The 21,759-nt window shown below is 49.9% G+C and overlaps 1 protein-coding gene and 1 long non-coding RNA gene across 2 annotated transcripts in view; one reads left to right on the plus strand and one right to left on the minus strand.

The window, feature by feature from the left end:
• The window catches only part of ABHD1 (abhydrolase domain containing 1), a 33,769-nt gene extending 15,918 nt beyond the window's left edge, over positions 1-17,851 (plus strand). The window contains 8 exon segments of the mRNA XM_075849269.1: positions 7,103-7,148; positions 7,244-7,356; positions 11,439-11,612; positions 11,726-11,774; positions 14,562-14,607; positions 14,610-14,705; positions 14,708-14,725; positions 15,423-17,851. Coding sequence (XP_075705384.1) covers positions 7,103-7,148; positions 7,244-7,356; positions 11,439-11,612; positions 11,726-11,774; positions 14,562-14,607; positions 14,610-14,705; positions 14,708-14,725; positions 15,423-15,616 — 736 coding nt within the window. The 3' untranslated portion in view covers positions 15,617-17,851.
• Positions 17,000-18,819, minus strand: LOC142729593 (uncharacterized). Its single transcript, XR_012878375.1, has 2 exons — positions 18,456-18,819; positions 17,000-17,540 (listed from the first exon to the last, which is right to left on the minus strand). It is a non-coding gene; the product is annotated as an uncharacterized LOC142729593 (long non-coding RNA).
• Positions 18,820-21,759: the final 2,940 nt, after the last annotated feature.

Genomic DNA, 21,759 nt, shown 5'->3' on the forward strand with positions numbered 1-21,759 from the left:
ACGGAATAAAAAAAAAGTTACGACTCTTGGAATGCGACCGTGAAAAAACAAAAAATAATCCTTGGTCATTAACGTGCAAAATGGCCCGGTCATTAAGGGGTTAAAGGGCCAGCGTGCGCACAAAGGAAATCGTCATCATCATCAACTGCCCTGATTTCCTGGTCTATAAGTCCCCAGGCCTTCTGATCCTTGCCTGAGCATTGTTAGTCTATCCCAGTCTGTCTTGCAAATGGTCCCTTAGTGTTTCCCCGTTCCAGCTGTTACCCGTTACTGTATCCCGTATTGTTGTTGTTCCTGTGTCTACCGGTGTTGGAGTCGTGTCTACTGCACCTGCTGTCGTTTACCACGTCCAGTGTCTTCTGCCACGTCCAGTGTCTTCTGCCACGTCCGGTGTCTTCTTCCACGTCCCGTGCCTCCTGCCACGTCCAGTGTCTTCTGCCACATCGGGTACTGCCCACCACGTCTGGTGCCACCTGCCGCACCGGCCTCCATCCGTGCTGAAGCCACAGCCACCGTCTGGACTAGTTCAGGTACCCAAGCGTTACTATCTGCTATTGACTTTCGTGTAGACTGTGACCTGGTCAGCTGCCTCCCCGCTACGGCGGAGCAGCCTAGTGGTTCCACATACCCTGTGACCATGACAGTACGCTCAGGCCATGGAACCCGCTGGCCAGCCCAAGACCGCATTCCAGAAGATACAGACGGAGAGGCATGACCTACGCACACGTCAGGATCAACTCCTTGAGGCGGTGAATTCTATCCTGGTCCGCCTAGATCTACTCGCTGTTCCACCTCCGGTTCTTCCTCCTGAAGCTGTTGCTGTGCCACTGCCCGTTGCTCCTCCTGTTTGTTCCGGATCCTCAGTTCCTCTGCCTCTTCCTCCTCGCTACGATGGAGATCCCAGAGCATGTAGAGGATTTCCTAATCAATGCACGGTTCATTTTAGGCTACAGCCTTATCTCTTCCCCTCCGAGGATGCCAAAGTAGCGTTCATTATCTCCCTCCTCGCTGGCAAGGCCCTCGCATGGGTGAACCAAATCTTGGAGCAACAAGGACCTGTATCCATGGACCTAGCCTTGTTCCTGGAGTCCTTTCGTGCCGTGTTCAAGGAGCCGGGTCAAACATCCTCTGCCGCAGCCACTCTGTTGATCCTCAGGCAAGAGGGCTCCACAGTAGGGAGTATGCTATCTCCTTCCGTACCCTAGCAGCCGAGCTGGCATGGAACAATGAGGCACTGGTGGCGACCTTCTGGCAGGGACTGTCCTCTCACATCAAGGATGAACTGGCGGCCCGCAACCTTCCTTCTACCTTGGATACCCTCATCCTGTTAGCCACCCGGGTTGATATGAGAATCCGGGAGCACACTCAAGAGGTTCGACAGGAGAGACGGGCCCACAGACCAGCACCCTCAGTCCAGAGACCACTATTGTCTTCCCCTAGTGCGCTACCTGAAGAACCCATGCAAGTAGACCGAGTCCGGTTATCTGAACAGGAGAAGCAGCGCAGACGCTCCTCTGGACTATGTATGTATTGTGGCCTTATGCCCACAGAAACCGGAAAACTCCAGTACCTAGGGTTTGTTGGAGAGGCAACTCTAGGTGGAACGTCTCGAAACGTTAAAACCTCTCCCAAATTATCAATTCCTGTGGCCATTGTCTCTGGAGAGACGTCACATCCTTCCTCCACCTATCTTGAATCTGGAGCGGCTGTTAATTTCATCCAGCAGGATCTAGTGGATCGTCTAAGTCTACCCACAGTCCGTCTGGAGAGACCCCTGGCTGTTGCCTCTGTGAACGGTCTACCACTGCCCGATCCGATTATGGTCATCACGGAGCCATTGACACTACGGGTCGGAGCCCTTCACTCAGAACAGATCACCTTCCTGGTACTACCTAAGGCTATCAATCCTATCCTGCTGAGTCTGCCATGGCTCCGCCTACACGCCCTGGTCCTTGACTGGAGTTCCGGAGAGGTTCTTCAATGGGGTTCCAGATGCCATAGCCATTGCCTGTCACAAGTCCGTCCTGTTATGCCCCCTCTGCCTCAATCACTCTCCGGTCTACCATGTCAGTATGCCAGATTTGTGGATGTCTTCTGCAAACGTGAGGCTGAGACGTTGCCTCCACATCGGCATTATGACTGTCCCATTGAACTGGTTCCCAATGCTTCTCTTCCTCGTGGACGAGTATATCCTCTCTCCTTGCCTGAGTCTCTATCCTTGTCAGCCTATATCAAGGAGAACTTGGAGAGGGGTTTTATTCGAAAATCTTCCTCCCCGGCTGGGGCCAGCTTCTTCTTCGTTAAGAAGAGAGATGGATCTCTTCGACCCTGCTTTGACTACCGTGGTCTCAACCAGATCACGGTCAAGAACAAATACCCGTTACCACTTATATCCGAGCTGTTTGATCGCATACGAGGAGCCAAAAATGTTTCTAAGCTAGATCTGCGGGGGGCTTATAATCTAATCCGGATTCGCCGGGGTGACAAATGGAAGACGGCATTTAACACCCACGATGGGCACTACGAATACCTAGTGATGCCCTTCGGTCTGTGTAACGCTCCCGCAGTGTTTCAGGAATTCGTCAATGATATTTTCCGAGATCTCCTCTATATGTGTATTGTAGTTTATCTCGATGATATTTTGACTTTCTCCCCAGATCTGATGACCCATCGGAGGCATGTTCGTCAAGTTTTTCTGTGACTAAGGGAGAATCGCTTGTATGCCAAGTTGGAGAAGTCTTTGAAAATAAGTCTTTGCCCTTCCTGGGCTACGTCATCTCGGATCAAGGCCTTAAGATGGATCCTGAGAAACTAGAGTCTGCCCTGAAATGGCCACGTCCTCCAGGCCTAAGGGCCATACAACGGTTCCTGGGATTCGCCAATCTCTACCGGCAGTTTATTCCAAACTTTTCATCTCTGACGGCTCCCATCTCTACCCTTACCAAGAAGTGTGTGAACGCCAAGGTGTGGACTTCAGAGGCAGAGTCCGCATTAATTAGCCTCAAGAAAGCCTTCACTTCAGCCTCGATCCTCCATCATCCTGACGTATCTCGGAAGTTCTCTCTGGAAGTGGACGCTTCCTCTGTTGGTGCAGGTTCACTTCTGTTCCAGAGGAGCTCCAAAGGAAAGGCAGTAGTATGTGGCTACTACTCAAGACTTTTTTCTTCTGCTGAGCGCAATTACTCCATTGGAGATGGAGATCGGGAGCTGCTGGCCATCAAATTGGCTCTGGAGGAGTGGAGACATCCTCTAGAGGGCACTGCTCACCCCATCCTGATCTTCACCGACCACAAGAACATCACCTACCTTCAGTCTGCACAACGACTGAATACCCGTCAAGCCAGGTGGTCGCTGTTCTTCACCCGTTTCCAGTTTGTGCTCCACTACCGTCCCGCGGACAAGACTGTGAGAGCCGATGCCCTGTCCAGATCATTTGAGACGGAAGACACGGTGGAGTCCCTTCAGACTATCATAGACCCATCCTGCATTGTCACTGCTAATCCGCTGCAGATTAGAGACATCCCTCCGGGGAGAACTTTTGTTCGGTTGGCAGACAGGAGAAGAATTCTCCGCTGGGGACACAGTTCTAAACTAGCTGGGCACGCCGGTGTCCGTAAAACCCAAGACCTGATTGCTCGTCACTTCTTGTGGCTCACGCTACCTAAAGATGTTCTGGACTTTGTCTCTTCTTGCACGGTGTGTGCCTCTAACAAAGTTACTCACTCCAAGTCTGCCAGCCTGCTTCAACCTCTACCTGTACCCAATGCCCCTTGGCAGCACATTGCAATGGACTTCGTCACAGAGCTTCCTCCCTCAGCATGATGCAACACCATGGGTGTTGGTGGACCGGTTCTCTAAGATGGCACATTTTATCCCGCTGACCGGCCTACCTTCTGCTCCTTGTCTGGCGAGTCTCTTCATTCAGCACATCTTTCGCTTGCATGGCTTGCCTCTTCACATTGTTTCCGACCGGGGGGTTCAGTTTACATCTAAGTTCTGGAGAGCCCTCTGTAAACTCTTGGATGTGAGTTTGGACTTTTCCTCTGCCTATCACCCCCAGTCCAATGGGCAAGTTGAGAGGATCAACCAGATCATGGAGAATTATCTCCGCCACTTCATCTCTTCACAGCACGATAACTGGGTACAGCTTCTTCCATGGGCTGAGTTCTCATACAACAACCACACAAGTGAGTCCACCACTTCCACTCCATTTCACATTGTATACAGTCAACATCCTAGAGTCCCTCTTCCTGTGTCGACTTCATCTCAGGCACCCACGGCTAACTCTGCATATGGGGACTTCCTGCCCTGCAAATCTGGCAACAGACCCGGTCCTCTATATTGCTGGCAGTAGATCGCATGAGGCGAAAGGCAGATACTAGGAGAAGAGTGCCGCCTCAGTATCTTCCGGGGACTAAAGTCTGGCTGTCCTCTCGGAACATTCGCTTGAAGGTGCCCTCATACAAGTTCGCTCCCAGGTTCCTTGGTCCTTTTGAGATTCTGCAACAAATCAACCCTGTCTCCTATAAGCTGCGGCTGCCTCCTACCCTCAGAATCCCCAACTCCTTTCATGTGTCCCTCCTGAAGCCAGTGGTACTGAACCACTACAGCAAGACTTCTAGTTCCACAGTTGCTCCCAGCGGTCCTTCTGATATATTCGAGGTAAAGGAGATCCTGGACTGCAAGAGGGTAGGAGGAAGGACTTTATTTTTGGTGGACTGGAGAGGGTTTGGTCCTGAGGAGAGGTCCTGGGAGCCAGAAGAGAACCTCAGTGCTCCTGCTCTTATTGAAAAGTTCCTCTCTCGCTCTGGCCCCAAGAAGAGGGGGGATACTGTAGCATCCATGGCCGCGGGGCGTCGGGTTTACTCACCTCCCGACACCCGCAACCATGGATCCGTGAGCGCTGGTCCCCATCTCCTTCCTAGGAGACGCCAGCGCTCACTTCCGCTCCGTTCTGCTGTGACCTCTGCATATAATACGACCTCTGCATTTAATATGACCTCGGCACATATGACCTCTGCATATAATATGACCTCTGCATGTAATATGACCTCTGCATGTAATATGACCTCTGCATGTAATATGACCTCTGCATGTAATATGACCTCTGCATGTAATACGACCTCTGCATGTAATACGACCTCTGCATATAATATGACCTCTGCCCATATGGCCTCTGCACATATGGCCTCTGCACATAATACGACCTCTGCATGTAATATGATCTCTGCATATAATATGATCTCTGCATATAATACGACCTGCATATAATACGACCTCTGCATATAATACGACCTCTGCACGTATTACGACCTCTGCACGTAATACGACCTCTGCACGTAATACGACCTCTGCACGTAATACGACCTCTGCACGTAATACGACCTCTGCACGTAATACGACCTCTGCACGTAATACGACCTCTGCACGTAGTACGACCTCTGCACGTAGTACGACCTCTGCACGTAGTACGACCTCTGCACGTATTACGACCTCTGCACGTAGTACGACCTCTGCACGTATTACGACCTCTGCACGTAATACGACCTCTGCACGTAATACGACCTCTGCACGTAATACGACCTCTGCACGTAATACGACCTCTGCACGTAATACGACCTCTGCACGTAATACGACCTCTGCACGTAATACGACCTCTGCACGTAATACGACCTCTGCACGTAATACGACCTCTGCACGTAATACGACCTCTGCACGTATTATGACCTCCGCGTGTTTTCAGCTACGCGCAGTTATTCTTACTCTTAGCCCCTCCTTTCCTTTCACTACTATTAGTACAATACTCTCGGCAGGAGCTCGCCTCTGCTCATTACTAGCATTTTACTTACTCACCAGTCCTGCAATCCTCCTGCGCCAGACTTGGTTTGACCCCCCTCTGCTTCCGTAGTTCGCCTGTTACCTTGACTCCGGGGCCGCTCTCTCGCCATCGCCTACGTATTCGTGTGATCGCCTCCCGATCCTGTTTACTCTTGTTTTTCCCTTGTTTCCTGCAGAGAACATGAGTAAATAACTATCCCCACAAGTGATCGTTTTCCCGTGTTTGATGCTTATAGCAGCCGATATTACTTTACCTTGCTCCGATCAGGACCCCGCCGTTCCCCGGTTACACAAGGTTTATTTCTTTATATTCATGTATTTATTTTCTTAATATATAATCTTTATGTAGAACTTCTGTTTTGTAACTTGTGGGTTCCCTTGGCATCATTGGGGCCTCCGCCTGACGTCATGACAGCTCTTTGCGCAGATTTGGCGTTTTTTTTAAGTGAATGAATTGTATGTAAGAAGGAGTGATGTTTATCATGTCTACGGACTGATGAAGACCTCACTTCCATGTCGGAACGCGTGGCCTGTGTGAATTAATCAGCATTGACCCCCCCATTATATGTCCAGCAGCGCCGTTTTGTGCTCCCCTTTTTACCTATTTCCAGGTTACTGGATCGGAGAGTGGCGGCAGCGTTCCTGTGGCTATTTAACCCTTGTGTACCTCAGAGTTGTGTCTGAATAGCAGAACTCTTCTAGGTGATACCATTGCTGCTGCCTCTTTATTATTTCTCCGTTTTACCTGCACTAGGTGGCGCCGTGATTCTCCTCTTTTTTCCACAATATAAGACGACCTCACAATTGATCTTCTGGATGAAGGGGCAAAAATTCCCAGACCCCAAAATCTTGTAGAAGACCCAAAGGGGAGGATGTTTTACTGCGGCGGGGTCCATAATAATGTCTCCGGATTTATAATGGGACGTGATAAAAGCTCCTGAAGTGTAATCTGGGGGGGCCACATACTTTTCTCCATATAGTGCATATATCCAGGTTTAGACTCGGCACACTGGGCATAGATCTAGGTGTACACCCGGCACACTGGGCATATATCTAGGTTTAGACTCGGCACACTGGGCATATATCTAGGTGTAGACCCGGCACACTGGGCACATATCTAGGTGCAGACCCAGCACATATATCTAGGTGCACACACAGCACTTGGGTACCCCACTATGTCCACATATTATATGTTATGACGGGGGGCACATATTTGGGGTTTTCTGGCCGCTACATGATAACGTGATGTCTCTGCTTCCGGCAGGTGTGTTGTCTTTAATAACCGTGGCTTCGGTGGAGAGAAGTTACTGGTAAGTTAAGTTATCTCAGACACAGGTTCAGTGATGAATGTGGTGACCATGAATGGTGGTCAGGTCAGGTCATGATGTCCTCCATCTCTCCACAGACTCATCGCACTTTCTGTGCAGCCAACACAGAGGACTTGGCCCTGGTGGTCACCCATGTCCGCAGCCGCCTCCCAGCCGCCCCTCTTGTGGCTGTAGGGGTGTCACTTGGGGGGTAAGTGTTTATGTGACATCACATCTTCTGGTTTGGGGGACATTAGAAGGACTATGCTGAGTGTGGCCGCTGATCTGGACTCCCAACTAGATCTACAACAAACCTCAGAGCTGGTAGGAGAAAAATCAATGGAAAGGAAAGGTTAGATTGTTCCCCTGGTGCTGTTATTACGTCATCAGGCGTAACACGTGTGACATCACAGGTGAAGGACAAGGTCACCAGCAGCATGGCCCAAGAGCCAGCCCTGACCCTACACCCAAGCTTACAGCTGAACCTCACTTTTCACTTCACGTTTCTGGATAACTTCCCTTGAGTGGCTGTATAAATGCTCTTCATTCTATCCTCCAGTCACAACCAGAGCCGCAGTCCCCTCTTTGCTTTTTTCCGTTCGCTCTCAGACCGCGGGTCCTCACATTTTGCTGTATGCGTGTCTGCATTGTCAAATAGAGATCACACATTATTGTACAGCCATCTGCAAAAGACATCTCCCACAATGCAATGTACTAGAGGGCCGTGCATTGTAGGGTCTGAAGAAAGGGTTAAGGAATGGATGATATACTCTAGTCACATGCAGAGCTGCAGTGACTTAGAATAAGTCATGAATCAGGATCTGCGTAACTGAGATGTTTAGTGCCCACTTTACTACAGCAGGCTGCAGACCAAGGAGACTTCTAATATTATTAGAGGGGGAGGGGGCATTAAGCCTTATACATATCTTACCTGCTTCAGAACTTCTTTTTTAAGCGAGAGCTTCATGTAAAGCATCGATAATAATAATTGATGTGAACCAAACTGAGGATCTGCTGAGCTGAGGTGAGCGTCCCACAATAAAGTGTCAGGGGTCCCATCCAGATCGTCACAATATCCCTTATTTACAGCCCCTGCCCCCATACAGTGCCAACCACACAGCGCCCCCCCCAGACTAAAGCCACAAACCCGAACCCTCCAACCGCCATCCCCAACACTAACCCTGCCCCTCATCCTCAATACCAACCCTGCCCCTCATCTCCAATACCAACCCTGCCCCTCATCCCCAATACTAACCCTGCCCCTCATCCCCAATACCAACCCTGCCCCTCATCCCCAATACCAACCCTGCCCCTCATCCCAAATACTAACCCTGCACCTCATCCCCAACACTAACCCTGCCCCACATCCCAAATACCAACCCTGCCCCTCATCCCCAATACTAACCCTGCCCCACATCCCCAACACTAACCCTGCCCCTCATTCCCAATACTAACCCTGCCCCATCATCCCCAATACTAACCCTGCTGCTCTTCCCCAATACTAACCCTGCCCTGACCGTTATCCCAAATACTAACCCTGCCCCATCATCCCCAATTCTAACCCTGACACTCATCCCCAATACTAAACCTGCCCCTGACCGTTATCCCCAATACTAACCCTGCTGCTCTTCCCCAATACTAACCCTGCCCCTCATCCCCAATACTAAACCTGCCCCTGACCGTTATCCCCAATACTAACCCTGCTGCTCTTCCCCAATACTAACCCTGCACCTGACCGTTATCCCCAATACTAACCCTGCCCTGACCGTTATCCCCAATACTAACCCTGACCGTTATCCCCAATACTAACCCTGACCGTTATCCCCAATACTAACCCTGATCGTTATCCCCAATACTAACCCTGCCCCTCATCCCCAATACTAACCCTGCCCCTCATCCCCAATACTAAACCTGACCCTCATCCCCAATACTAACACTGCCCCTCATGCCCAATACTAACCCTGCCCCTGACTGCCATCCCCAATAATAACCCTGCCCCTGACCGTTATCCCCAAAACTAACCCTGCCCATGACCGTTATCTCCAATACTAACCCTGCCCCTGACCGTTATCCCCAATACTAACCCTGCCCCTCATCCCCAATACCAACCCTGCCCCTCATCCCAAATACTAACCCTGCACCTCATCCCCAACACTAACCCTGCCCCACATCCCAACCCTGCCCCTCATCCCCAATACCAACCCTGCCCCTCATCTCCAATACCAACCCTGCCCCTCATCTCCAATACCAACCCTGCCCCTCATCCCCAATACCAACCCTGCCCCTCATCCCAAATACCAACCCTGCACCTCATCCCCAACACTAACCCTGCCCCACATCCCAAATACCAACCCTGCCCCTCATCCCCAATACTAACCCTGCCCCACATCCCCAACACTAACCCTGCCCCTCATCCCCAATACTAATCCTGCCCCTGACCGTCATCCCCAATACTAACCCTGCCCATGACTGCCATCCCCAATAATAAACCTGCCCCTGACCGTTATCCCCAAAACTAAACCTGCCCCTGACCGTTATCCCCAATACTAACCCTGCCCATGACCGTTATCCCCAATACTAACCCTGCCCATGACCGTTATCCCCAATACTAACCCTGCCCATGACCGTTATCCCCAATACTAACCCTGCCCCTCATCCCCAATACCAACCCTGCCCCTCATCCCCAATACTAACCCTGCCCCTCATCCCCAATACCAACCCTGCCCCTCATCCCCAACACTAACCCTGCCCCTCATCCCCAACACTAACCCTGCCCCTCATCCCCAATACTAACCCTGCCCCATCATCCCCAATTCTAACCCTGACACTCATCCCCAATACTAACCCTGACCGTCATCCCCAATACTAACCCTGCTGCTCTTCCCCAATACTAACCCTGCCCTGACCGTTATCCCCAATACTAAACCTGCCCCTGACCGTTATGCCCAATACTAACCCTGCTGCTCTTCCCCAATACTAACCCTGCTGCTCTTCCCCAATACTAACCCTGCACCTGACCATTATCCCCAATACTAACCCTGCCCCTCATCCCCAATACTAACCCTGCCCCTGACCGCCATCCCCAACACTAACCCTGCCCATGACCGTTATCTCCAATACTAACCCTGCCCCTAAATATCCTCCATACTAACCCTGCCCCTTCCTGCCCCTCATCCCCAATACTAATCCTGCCCCTGACCGTTATCCCCAATACTAATCCTGCCCCTCATCCCCAACACTTAGGGTATGTTCACACGAGGTCATTACGTCCGTAATTGACGGACGTATTTCGGCCGCAAGTACCGGACCGAACACAGTGCAGGGAGCCGGGCTCCTAGCATCATAGTTAGGTACGACGCTAGGAGTCCCTGCCTCGCTGCCGGACAACTGTCCCGTACTGTAATCCATGTTTTCATTACGAGACAGTTGTCCGGCAGCGAGGCAGGGACTCCTAGCGTCGTACATAACTATGATGCTAGGAGCCCGGCTCCGTGCACTGTGTTCGGTCCGGTACTTGCGGCCGAAATACGTGCGTCAATTACAAACGTAATTACCTCGTGTGAACATACCCTAACCCTGCCTCTCATCCCCAATACTAACCCTGCCCCTCATCCCCAATACTAACCCTGATCGTTATCCCCAATACTAACCCTGCCCCTCATCCCCAATACTAACCCTGCCCCTCATCCCCAACACTAACCCTGCCCTCATCCCCAACACTAACCCTGCCCCTGACCGCCATCCCCAATATTAACCTTGCATCTAATAGTCATCACTGATACTAACCCTGCTCATACTGGTCCTGCCCCTGACCGCCATCCCCAATACTAAACCTGCCCCTGACTGTTATCCCCAATACTAACCCTGCCCCTGACTGTTATCCCCAATACTAACCCTGCCCGACTGTTATCCCCAATACTAACCCTGCCCCTGACTGTTATCCCCAATACTAACCCTGCCCCTAAATATCATCAATACAAACCCTGCACCTGACCGTTATCCCCAATACTAACCCTGCCCCTGACCGTTATCCCCAATACTAACCCTGCCCCTCATCCCGAATACTAACCCTGCCCCTGACTGTCATCCCCGATACTAACTCTGCCCCTGACCGTTATCTCCAATACTAACCCTGTCCCTGACCTACCCATCATCGCCGATACTAAACCGTCTCATAACCGCCATCGCTAATACTATCCCTGCTCCTCATCCTACCTACCAACCATACACACTGGTAAAATCTCACTATAACCTCATTTTATGAATATTGATGATTTTCGTCTCACTTTTTAGGATGATGCTGTTAAATTATCTGGCTGACACTGGTCACAGATCTCAGCTGTGTGCAACGCTCGTCTTCTCCACCCCATGGAACGTCTTTGTGTCCACCGCCTCCCTGGAGCAGCCTCTAAACTACCGATTATTCAACCGCTCCCTGGTCACCACATTACGGAGCACGGTGCATAAGTAAGAGGCATCGGAGCAGGAACTTTTCCATCATGTCTTTCACTCCTGGACGCTCTGTCCTGTACTGCCTTCTTCTTCCCATGTCCCACATCTCATTGTCTGTTGTTTCGTAGGTTCCGTGATGTTATTGGTAAAGTCCTAGATGTGGACCAAATCTTACAGGTGAGAAGCTTCAGACATATGAGGAAAGTCTCCCATTAATAACAGAAATAGACAGGGTCGTTCTGGTATAAACATGGTACACAGTTGTCACATTATGAGCAGCATCTAATATCCAGAGTAACCGCCGTGTGCAGCACTGACAGCAGTAGACGGCGGGGAGTGATCAATAAGGTGCTGGTCGGTGGTCTCCGGTATCTGGCGCCATGATGATTGCAGAACATCCCACAATTGCTGGAGGGTGCGTGGGGGAGGATCTATAGAGCGAACAAGATGACCAAGGTCCCACAGATGCTCAATTGGGTTCCAGTCTGGAGAATTAGGGGCCCAGGAAGTACTTGGAGGTCTTGGTCATGCCACTGTCGGACATTTCTAGCCGTGTGACATGCCGCATTGTCTTGAAGGAAGATTCCACCTGCCCCAGGGAAGACAATCAGCGTGTATGGGGGGGACGGGACGTGATCTGCAACGATGGATTTATCCCCAGATCTCTTCATAGCCGTCCACATGGATGAGTGGCCCAGAGAACGCCATGAATTAATCCCCCGACCATAACGCTGCTGCCACCGGCTCGTGTTCTTCCAGGAGTGGTTGCTGGGTGTTTATTCTCTGATGTTTCTCGCCTGACGCCAACGTCCATCCGTTCCATGAAGCAGAAAACGTGACTCATCGGAGAAGACGACCCTTCACCAATCATCGGGGTTCCAATTCCGATCCTGTTGCGCAAATTGAAGCCTTTATTTCCGCTGCACTTTTTTACATAGGAGCAGTGACATCCATCGGCTTCAGAGCCCCATGCACAGTAGGTTGGCTGTTGTATAGACACATGTCTGGTCGCTCTCTGGTTGATTTTGAGCTGCTCCACTCTAGCGTGCCATTCGGCAATCGGGCACCTTCGTAGCCGACGTTCACCTCTCACATCAATGGCACGTGGTGCTCCGCAGTTTCCACATTGGTTATTCCCAATAGCGCCATTTGTCCACTCACGATACACTGTCACCACAGCAGCACGAGAACAGTTCACAAACTGCGCTGTGAGAAATACCGCCACCCGTGGCCCGAAAGCCGATAATCAGCCCTTATTACAACTCTGATAAATCGCCCCTTTTACCCATGACGAGTGATATGTGATCAGACACCCGACCGCACCCCTTATATACCCACCAAGCCTTCCTTCATGGACTACACGCTGCCGAAGGAGGAGGTGGTCATAATAATGGGACTGCACTGTGTGTGTATGTTGTGTAAAGGACATGCTGTAAGAAGTTTCCTTATTGTGTGTGGAGAATGTTGTATGGACTTTTTTCTTGACATGGAATACTGGAGAACGAATCTCCTACCAGAGAGACCGGCCCTGAATCTGATTTCATACTCATGGAAAGTTACAGCCCCATCAGGCCCTGCACTCGGTAGGACATATGGATCCGTTTTGCCGGGAGTTTTACTGTCGAGCTTTCGCATAGAACTTTTATATCATATCTACACAAACGATAAAAGTGTGATTGCAGGAGTCCGACCACTGGGGCCACTGATCCGCACATTCAATTACGGGAAACCCTCATAAAGGACAGAGCTGTGAGGTACATGGACTCTAGGACCTTGTATGAAAGTAAAGCAGATGTCAGGAACGTCTAGGGAATCAGATGGAAAAAAAGACATTTATTGCTTCTAGTTGCGAGAAGAAATAACCTGATGAGCATTGGGGCCCTTAGGGTATGTTCACGCGGCCTATTTTCGGGCCGTAAACACCCGAAAAACGGCCAAAAAAATAGGCAGCAGAACGCCTCCAAACATCTGCCCATTGATTTCAATGGGAAAACGGCGTTCTGTTCCGACAGAGCGTTTTTTTAACGTGTAAAAAACAGCCGCGAAAAAGAAGTGCAGGACATTTCTTGGGACGTTTTCCATAGACTATTGAAAAAAGCTCCAAAAACGTCCGTAAAAAACGCAGCGAAAATAGCGAGTGGCACAAAAAACGTCTGAAAATCAGCTGTTTTCTCTTAAAAACAGCTCCGTATTTTGAGACGTTTTTGACTCTGCGTGTGAACATACCGTTAGATGGCGAGAACAATCTAATACACCGGAGCCAAGAGCAGATAGACCTCAAGTCACCAGCTTATTACAGTGCAGCAGTTATAATAGACATACCTGTCCTACAGTCATCCCCCCCACAGCCTGACGTGTCTGATAACAGAGAACAATAGATTGTATTCACCTGTCCTACAGTCATCCTCTCCCAGCCTGACATGTCTGATAACAGAGCACAATTGATTGTATTCACCTGTCCTACAGTCATCCTCTCCCAGCCTGACATGTCTGATAACAGAGCACAATTGATTGTATTCACCTGTCCTACAGTCATCCTCTCCCAGCCTGACATGTCTGATAACAGAGCACAATTGATTGTATTCACCTGTCCTACAGTCATCCTCTCCCAGCCTGACATGTCTGATAACAGAGCACAATTGATTGTATTCACCTGTCCTACAGTCATCCTCTCCCAGCCTGACATGTCTGATAACAGAGCACAATTGATTGTATTCACCTGTCCTACAGTCATCCTCTCCCAGCCTGACATGTCTGATAACAGAGCACAATTGATTGTATTCACCTGTCCTACAGTCATCCTCTCCCAGCCTGACATGTCTGATAACAGAGCACAATTGATTGTATTCACCTGTCCTACAGTCATCCTCCCCAGCCTAACATGTCTGATAAGAGAACAATCGCTTGTAGCAGGTGGAGAGGAGTCCAATCGTAACAACTTCTTCATTGGTTTTCTTTCTGCAGTCTCGCACTATCCGTCAGTTTGACGAGCGTTACACTTCCGTTGTGTTTGCTACGGCTCGTGTGATGATTATTACCATGATGCCAGCCCTCTCCACAAGCTGCAGAAGATCAAGACTCCTGTGCTGTGCCTCAACGCCGCTGATGACCCTTCTCTCCAGGTCAAGGTGAGTCCCATCCTGATATTTATTTCTAGCCCAGTCCTATATAAAGTTTATCACTACCATCATCCCTGACCCCAGAAGCTGACAATCTAACTCCCTATCTGACACAGGAGGCCAGTTACTCCATCATCTGTGTGTTACTCTATCAGTCTGTATCTGTGGAGAACATATGACCACCCTGCCGCTCACAGACGCTGATCCACATCCTAGTTCCCCGGTCGGTCGTGTACCCTGCCGCTCACAGGCGCTGATCCACATCCTAGTACCCTGGTCGGTCGTGTACCCTGCCGCTCACAGACGCTGATCCACATCCTTGTTCCCTGGTCGGTCGCGTACCCTGCCGCTCACAGACGCTGATCCACATCCTAGTTCCCTGGTCGGTCGTGTAGGTTTCAGTAAAGCCGGCCAGGGACGTCACAATCCTCATTAACAATCTGAACATTTCTACAACCATTAAGTAGAACGGTTCTACGACGTGAAGAACAGTCTATTCTGATGCTGGAATCTGCTCGGCCCTTGTAATTCAGTCATTTGCTTATTATCCCAAGAACAGTGTGATATTTCGTGCATCCACCGTCCATCAGGAGAATCCTTCATATCCTAGATCTCTTATGTCTGTACAATGCCGATTGTATGATGGGATTGCTTAGATGTGTATCCAACTTCCCTAATTTCTCTCATGTCTTCTATTTTATGACAGCGCTACCACTGGATGAAGCCTCCTCCTATCCTTATGTGGCCTTGCTGGTTCCCGCTCATGGTGGACACATTGGCTTCCTCGATGGTCTGTATCCAAATCATCAGCGGTACATGAATCGCGTCTTTTCCCAGTTTGTGGGCGCCGCACTCCAGCACCGCGAGGAGCTCAGGAGCGTTACGGAGAATGGACTTTAATCATCACAGTCACGAGCTTATCAAATCCATACCTCCGTTACTATAACTAAGACCCTACACCTGCAGTGACAGCTGCTCTGAGGGACACGGGCCCCAGGACAGAGAAGAGGGGCATTTTAACATCAATCATGCAGCGCTATCAGTTGTCAGGGATTATTCCAGGCACCAGGCAGTTGTCAGCAGATTAAGGTTCTCAGCCTCACCCATGTCTGGTTATAGGGAGGTTATCAGAGTATCTACAGTCTCTGTGCCCTCTATTGACCCAGAACAGATCCTCTGGCGATGCTTTACCTTTAACCATGGCCTTCTGAATCAGAAGAGAACATCTAGTGAAATCTAATGAATCCAGACAAGATCTGCGGGACGACTTCATTACGGTTGGTCTGAGCAGCGTAGTCAATGTACAGCAAGGAACGATCAGTACGAGGACTCCGCGTGGAGCTGATCAGACATCTCACACATAACCCTTACCGTGTACGTGGCTCTACTATGAGAGCGCTACACAGAGGTATATAGCCTACAGGTACTGATGGTATGAAGATCTGGCTCTTAGGGTGTTGAACTATTCCTAGCACCATGATGCATGCAATAAATGTGACTTCTTATAACATCTGCGTGCGGAGTTTCTCTTCCATAAATTCCACACAATAACATTCGGGTCATTGTCTAAGAGAAAACCGTCACCACAACTGTTCTTTACATCCAGACCTGGACATTTGAAGAGAACTATGAACATGAAATACTAGAAGACGCCGTCTCTAAGAGCATCACTGAGACATGGAGATTTAATAAAGCGAGATGCAGTAAATCCGGAGGTCTGGTCACAGTCGTGTTGATTGAGATGATTCTTTCTTACCTCCTGCGGTTCTCTGGACCAGAAAAGTTAAGATTGTGAACGTTACATTTAAGGAAAACTAAATATGAGAAAACATTCGACATGTTCCACTGCCAGATTTTTCTATGAAGCTCGTAATTATCCCGGCTCCAGTCTTTAGTAACACGATTTGAGCAGGCTGTGCCCCACCCTCGGCCGGGCGCCTTGCCCCACCCTCGGCCGGGCGCCTTGCCCCACCCTCGGCCGGGCGCCTTGCTCCACCATCAGCCGGGCGCCTTGCCCCACCATCAGCCGGGCGCCTTGCCCCACCATCAGCCGGGCGCCTTGCCCCACCCTCGGCCGGGCACCTTGCCCCACCCTCGGCCGGGCGCCTTGCCCCACCATCGGCCGGGCGCCTTGCCCACCATCGGCCGGGCGCCTTGCCCTGGTGGTCACACGAGGCTCCTCCAGCATTAATCCTTCATACATATAGTACATGCTGTGAACGCCACTTGCTCCACCACAGACCAGGAGACATCTGGAAAACGGAAGACACCAAGAGCATCCCGGACTGAAGAATGAGTATAAATCCTCCTTTATTAGGGGGTCACGGCCTCAGGACGCCTGGTCATCTTCATTGTGGAGACGGCAGTGACGTGAATCCGCTGCGTGGACCATACACAGGGCAAACACCGCCACGGACCGGCGCTCAACAGCCTACAGGATAACGTGTCAATACAGAAAGGTCCATAATCCGCAATATACAAGGTCAACTCTTCATAGTCGACCATCACAGTTCATCGTTAGTTCAATGATTACGAATACACAAGACGAGGGGATGAGGCCACGCCGTTCAGTCGCTCGTAAGCAGGAGGTAAGTCACATGTGGAGAGATGAACGGGTCAGCGAAACATCACCACGTGATACAGACCCTGGTGACCACGGACCTCCCGCTCCTCTATACACCCAGACTCAGTCATATGTTCTGGACATGATCTCCCCTGGGACTAAGTCTCTAGAAGAAGTCTGGAAATGTGTATTGAAGCAGAATGACGACACCAATGACCAGGGCCGCACACAGGAGGAACAGCAGCCACACAGGGAAGGTTCCTTAAAGGGAAAACACAGGAGAGGTCAGCAGGGGAGAGATCACAACCTCCCTATGTATCCTGACCTCTATTACTCATTATACATAAAAACCTCTCTGGACCTGTCCACACAGCTGGGGGTTTGCTACAATATACCCAATCCTCTATAAGCTAAGCAACCTGGACTCAAGGACAGGAGAGAGAGAGAGAGAGAGTGTGCCGCTACTGCTGCTGTGTTTAGCATATAGAGGATTGTCTACAGCGATACAGTGTAACAAACCCTCAGCTGTATCAGCAGGTGTGTATAGATGTATATAAGAATGTTTCCATTCACTGACAGTTTCATTATATGAAATAAAAGGCTGTTCTAGTGAGGACCTTGTATCCTGTACATCCATACCAGAGCTACGTCTGAGATCCACCCCGGCCAGCAGACGATTTCCCCAGTGGCGGGCACTGCAGCAGAAATGTAGTATTACGTGGCAGCCGTTAGATGAATACATGAAGGTCTCGGGTCACCAGAGCAGGAGCCGCTGCTCCTCATTAGCGCTTCGCTCTGGCACATAAAGGGGGGGTCTAATACTTCAGTATAATATTGCTAGGACCACCATGATTCAGGCCGCTGACCATGGAGGGCGTTCTGCTGCTTCCAGCCCCCTCACCCATCCTGAGCCGTTACTTGCAGCAGGATCCATTCTGCACTGGAGAACATGACAAGCAGCATGTTCCCCGACTATAACCAGGGGGACCAGCGGCAATTATTAGACTAGACCGCCCATCCCCAGGCTGGTGGAGGACAGAGGGCACACAGGGTCATAAACGCAGCCACGACAGGGGGGCAGGATTCCCTTCAACCATTGAATACTACTCTCACCCAACACCCCACCCTCATACTCAATGTCCCGCACGTCTCGGAGCTGCTGGGGAGGACACCTACTTCTTCTGGGCACCACGTGTAGTTTACAGCGGCTGTCCACCGCCACGCTCAGCATAGCCGCCTCATTGTCACCCTGCAGAGCGCGTCCATGCCTCGAGTCCGGGAAGAAGGCCAAGTCAGTGACCACAATGCCATGCGCTTCCTGCACGTAATACAGCTTCTGTACATAGAGAGAGGAGGATGGGGGGTGATGACATGGAAAAAGAGAAGAATCACATACACCCAGGAGATGGGAGCACACAATGATAGATCCCCACCAGATCACTACAACCCAATGATAGATCCCCACCAGATCACTACAACACAATGATAGATCCCCACCATATCACTACAACACAATGATAGATCCACAATATAACTACGACCCAATGATAGATCCACCATATCACTACAACCCAATGATAGATCCACCATATCACTACAACCCAATGATAGATCCACCATATCACTACAACCCAATGATAGATCCCCACCATATCACTACAGCCCAATGATAGATCCACCATATCACTACAACCCAATGATAGATCCCCCATATCACTACAACCCAATGATAGATCCCCACCATATCACTACAACCCAATGATAGATCCCCACCATATCACTACAGCCCAATGATAGATCCACCATATCACTACAACCCAATGATAGATCCCCACCATATCACTACAACCCAATGATAGATCCACCATATCACTACAACCCAATGATAGATCCCCACCATATCACTACAACCCAAATGATAGATCCACCATATCACTACAACCCAATGATAGATCCCCACCATATCACTACAACCCAATGATAGATCCCCACCATATCACTACAACCCAATGATAGATCCACCATATCACTACAACCCAATGATAGATCCACCCTATCACTACAACCCAATGATAGATCCACCATATCACTACAACCCAATGATAGATCCACCATATCACTACAACCTAATGATAGATCCACCATATCACTACAACCCAATGATAGATCCACCATATCACTACAACCCAATGATAGATCCACCATATCACTACAATCCAATGATAGATCCACCATATCACTACAACCCAATGATAGATCCACCATATCACTACAACCCAATGATAGATCCACCATATCACTACAACCCAATGATAGATCCACCATATCACTACAACCCAATGATAGATCCCCACCATATCACTACAACCCAATGATAGATCCCCACCATATCACTACAACCCAATGATAGATCCACTACAACCCAATGATAGATCCCCACCATATCACTACAACCCAATGATAGATCCCCACCATATTACTACAACCCAATGATAGATCCCCACCATATTACTACAACCCAATGATAGATCCCCACCATATTACTACAACCCAATGATAGATCCCCACCATATTACTACAACCCAATGATAGATCCCCACCATATCACTACAACCCAATGATAGATCCGCACCATATCACTACAACCCAATGATAGATCCGCAACATATTACTACAACCCAATGATAGATCCCAATGATAGATCCCCACCATATCACTACAACCCAATGATAGATCCACCATATCACTACAACCCAATGATAGATCCACCCTATCACTACAACCCAATGATAGATCCACCCTATCACTACAACCCAATGATAGATCCACCCTATCACTACAACCCAATGATAGATCCACCCTATCACTACAACCCAATGATAGATCCACCCTATCACTACAACCAATGATAGATCCACCATATCACTACAACCCAATGATAGATCCCCACCATATCACTACAACCCAATGATAGATCCACCATATCACTACAACCCAATGATAGATCCCCACCATATCACTACAACCCAATGATAGATCCCCACCATATCACTACAACCCAATGATAGATCCCACCATATCACTACAACCCATGCTACACTACAGTGAGGACGACTACAAATTCTCCAGTTAAGTCCGATCCTCACATGATAAATCTCAGCAGGGCACGGCCGGGGTGCGGTGCACATACAATAAGAGTCACATGATAAATCTCAGCGGGACGGGGCCGGGGCACATACAATAAGAGTCACATGATAAATCTCAGCAGGACGGGGTCGGGGCACATACAATAAGAGTCACATGATAAATCTCAGCAGGACGGGGCCGGGGGACACATACAATAAGAGTCACATGATAAATCTCAGCAGGACGGGGCTGGGGGGCACATACAATAAGAGTCACATGATAAATCTCAGCAGGACGGGGCCGGGGCACATACAATAAGAGTCACATGATAAATCTCAGCAGGACGGGGTCGGGGGGCACATACAATAAGAGTCACATGATAAATCTCAGCAGGACGGGGCCGGGGGGCACATACAATAAGAGTCACATGATAAATCTCAGCCAGGACGGGGTCGGGGGGCACATACAATAAGAGTCACATGATAAATCTCAGAAGGACGGGGCCGGGGGGCACATACAATAAGAGTCACATGACAAATCTCAGCAGGACGGGGCCGGGGGGCACATACAATAAGAGTCACATGATAAATCTCAGCAGGACGGGGTCGGGGGGCAGGGCACATACAATAAGAGTCACATGATAAATCTCAGCAGGACGGGGCCGGGGGGCACATACAATAAGAGTCACATGATAAATCTCAGAAGGACGGGGCCGGGGGGCACATACAATAAGAGTCACATGATAAATCTCAGCAGGACGGGGCCGGGGCACATACAATAAGAGTCACATGATAAATCTCAGCAGGACGGGGCCGGGGGGCACATACAATAAGAGTCACATGATAAATCTCAGCAGGACGGGGCCGGGGGCACATACAATAAGAGTCACATGATAAATCTCAGCAGGACGGGGCCGGGGGCACATACAATAAGAGTCACATGATAAATCTCAGCAGGACGGGGCCGGGGCACATACAATAAGAGTCACATGATAAATCTCAGCAGGACGGGGCCGGGGCACATACAATAAGAGTCACATGATAAATCTCAGCAGGACGGGGCCGGGGGGCACATACAATAAGAGTCACATGATAAATCTCAGCAGGACGGGGCCGGGGCACATACAATAAGAGTCACATGATAAATCTCAGAAGGACGGGGCCGGGGGGCACATACAATAAGAGTCACATGATAAATCTCAGCAGGACGGGGCCGGGGCACATACAATAAGAGTCACATGATAAATCTCAGCAGGACGGGGCCGGGGGGCACATACAATAAGAGTCACATGATAAATCTCAGAAGACGGGGCCGGGGGGGCACATACAATAAGAGTCACATGATGCACTAAAGG

This window comes from Rhinoderma darwinii, unplaced genomic scaffold, assembly GCF_050947455.1.
Source record: "Rhinoderma darwinii isolate aRhiDar2 unplaced genomic scaffold, aRhiDar2.hap1 Scaffold_728, whole genome shotgun sequence".
Classification (NCBI taxonomy): domain Eukaryota; kingdom Metazoa; phylum Chordata; class Amphibia; order Anura; family Rhinodermatidae; genus Rhinoderma; species Rhinoderma darwinii.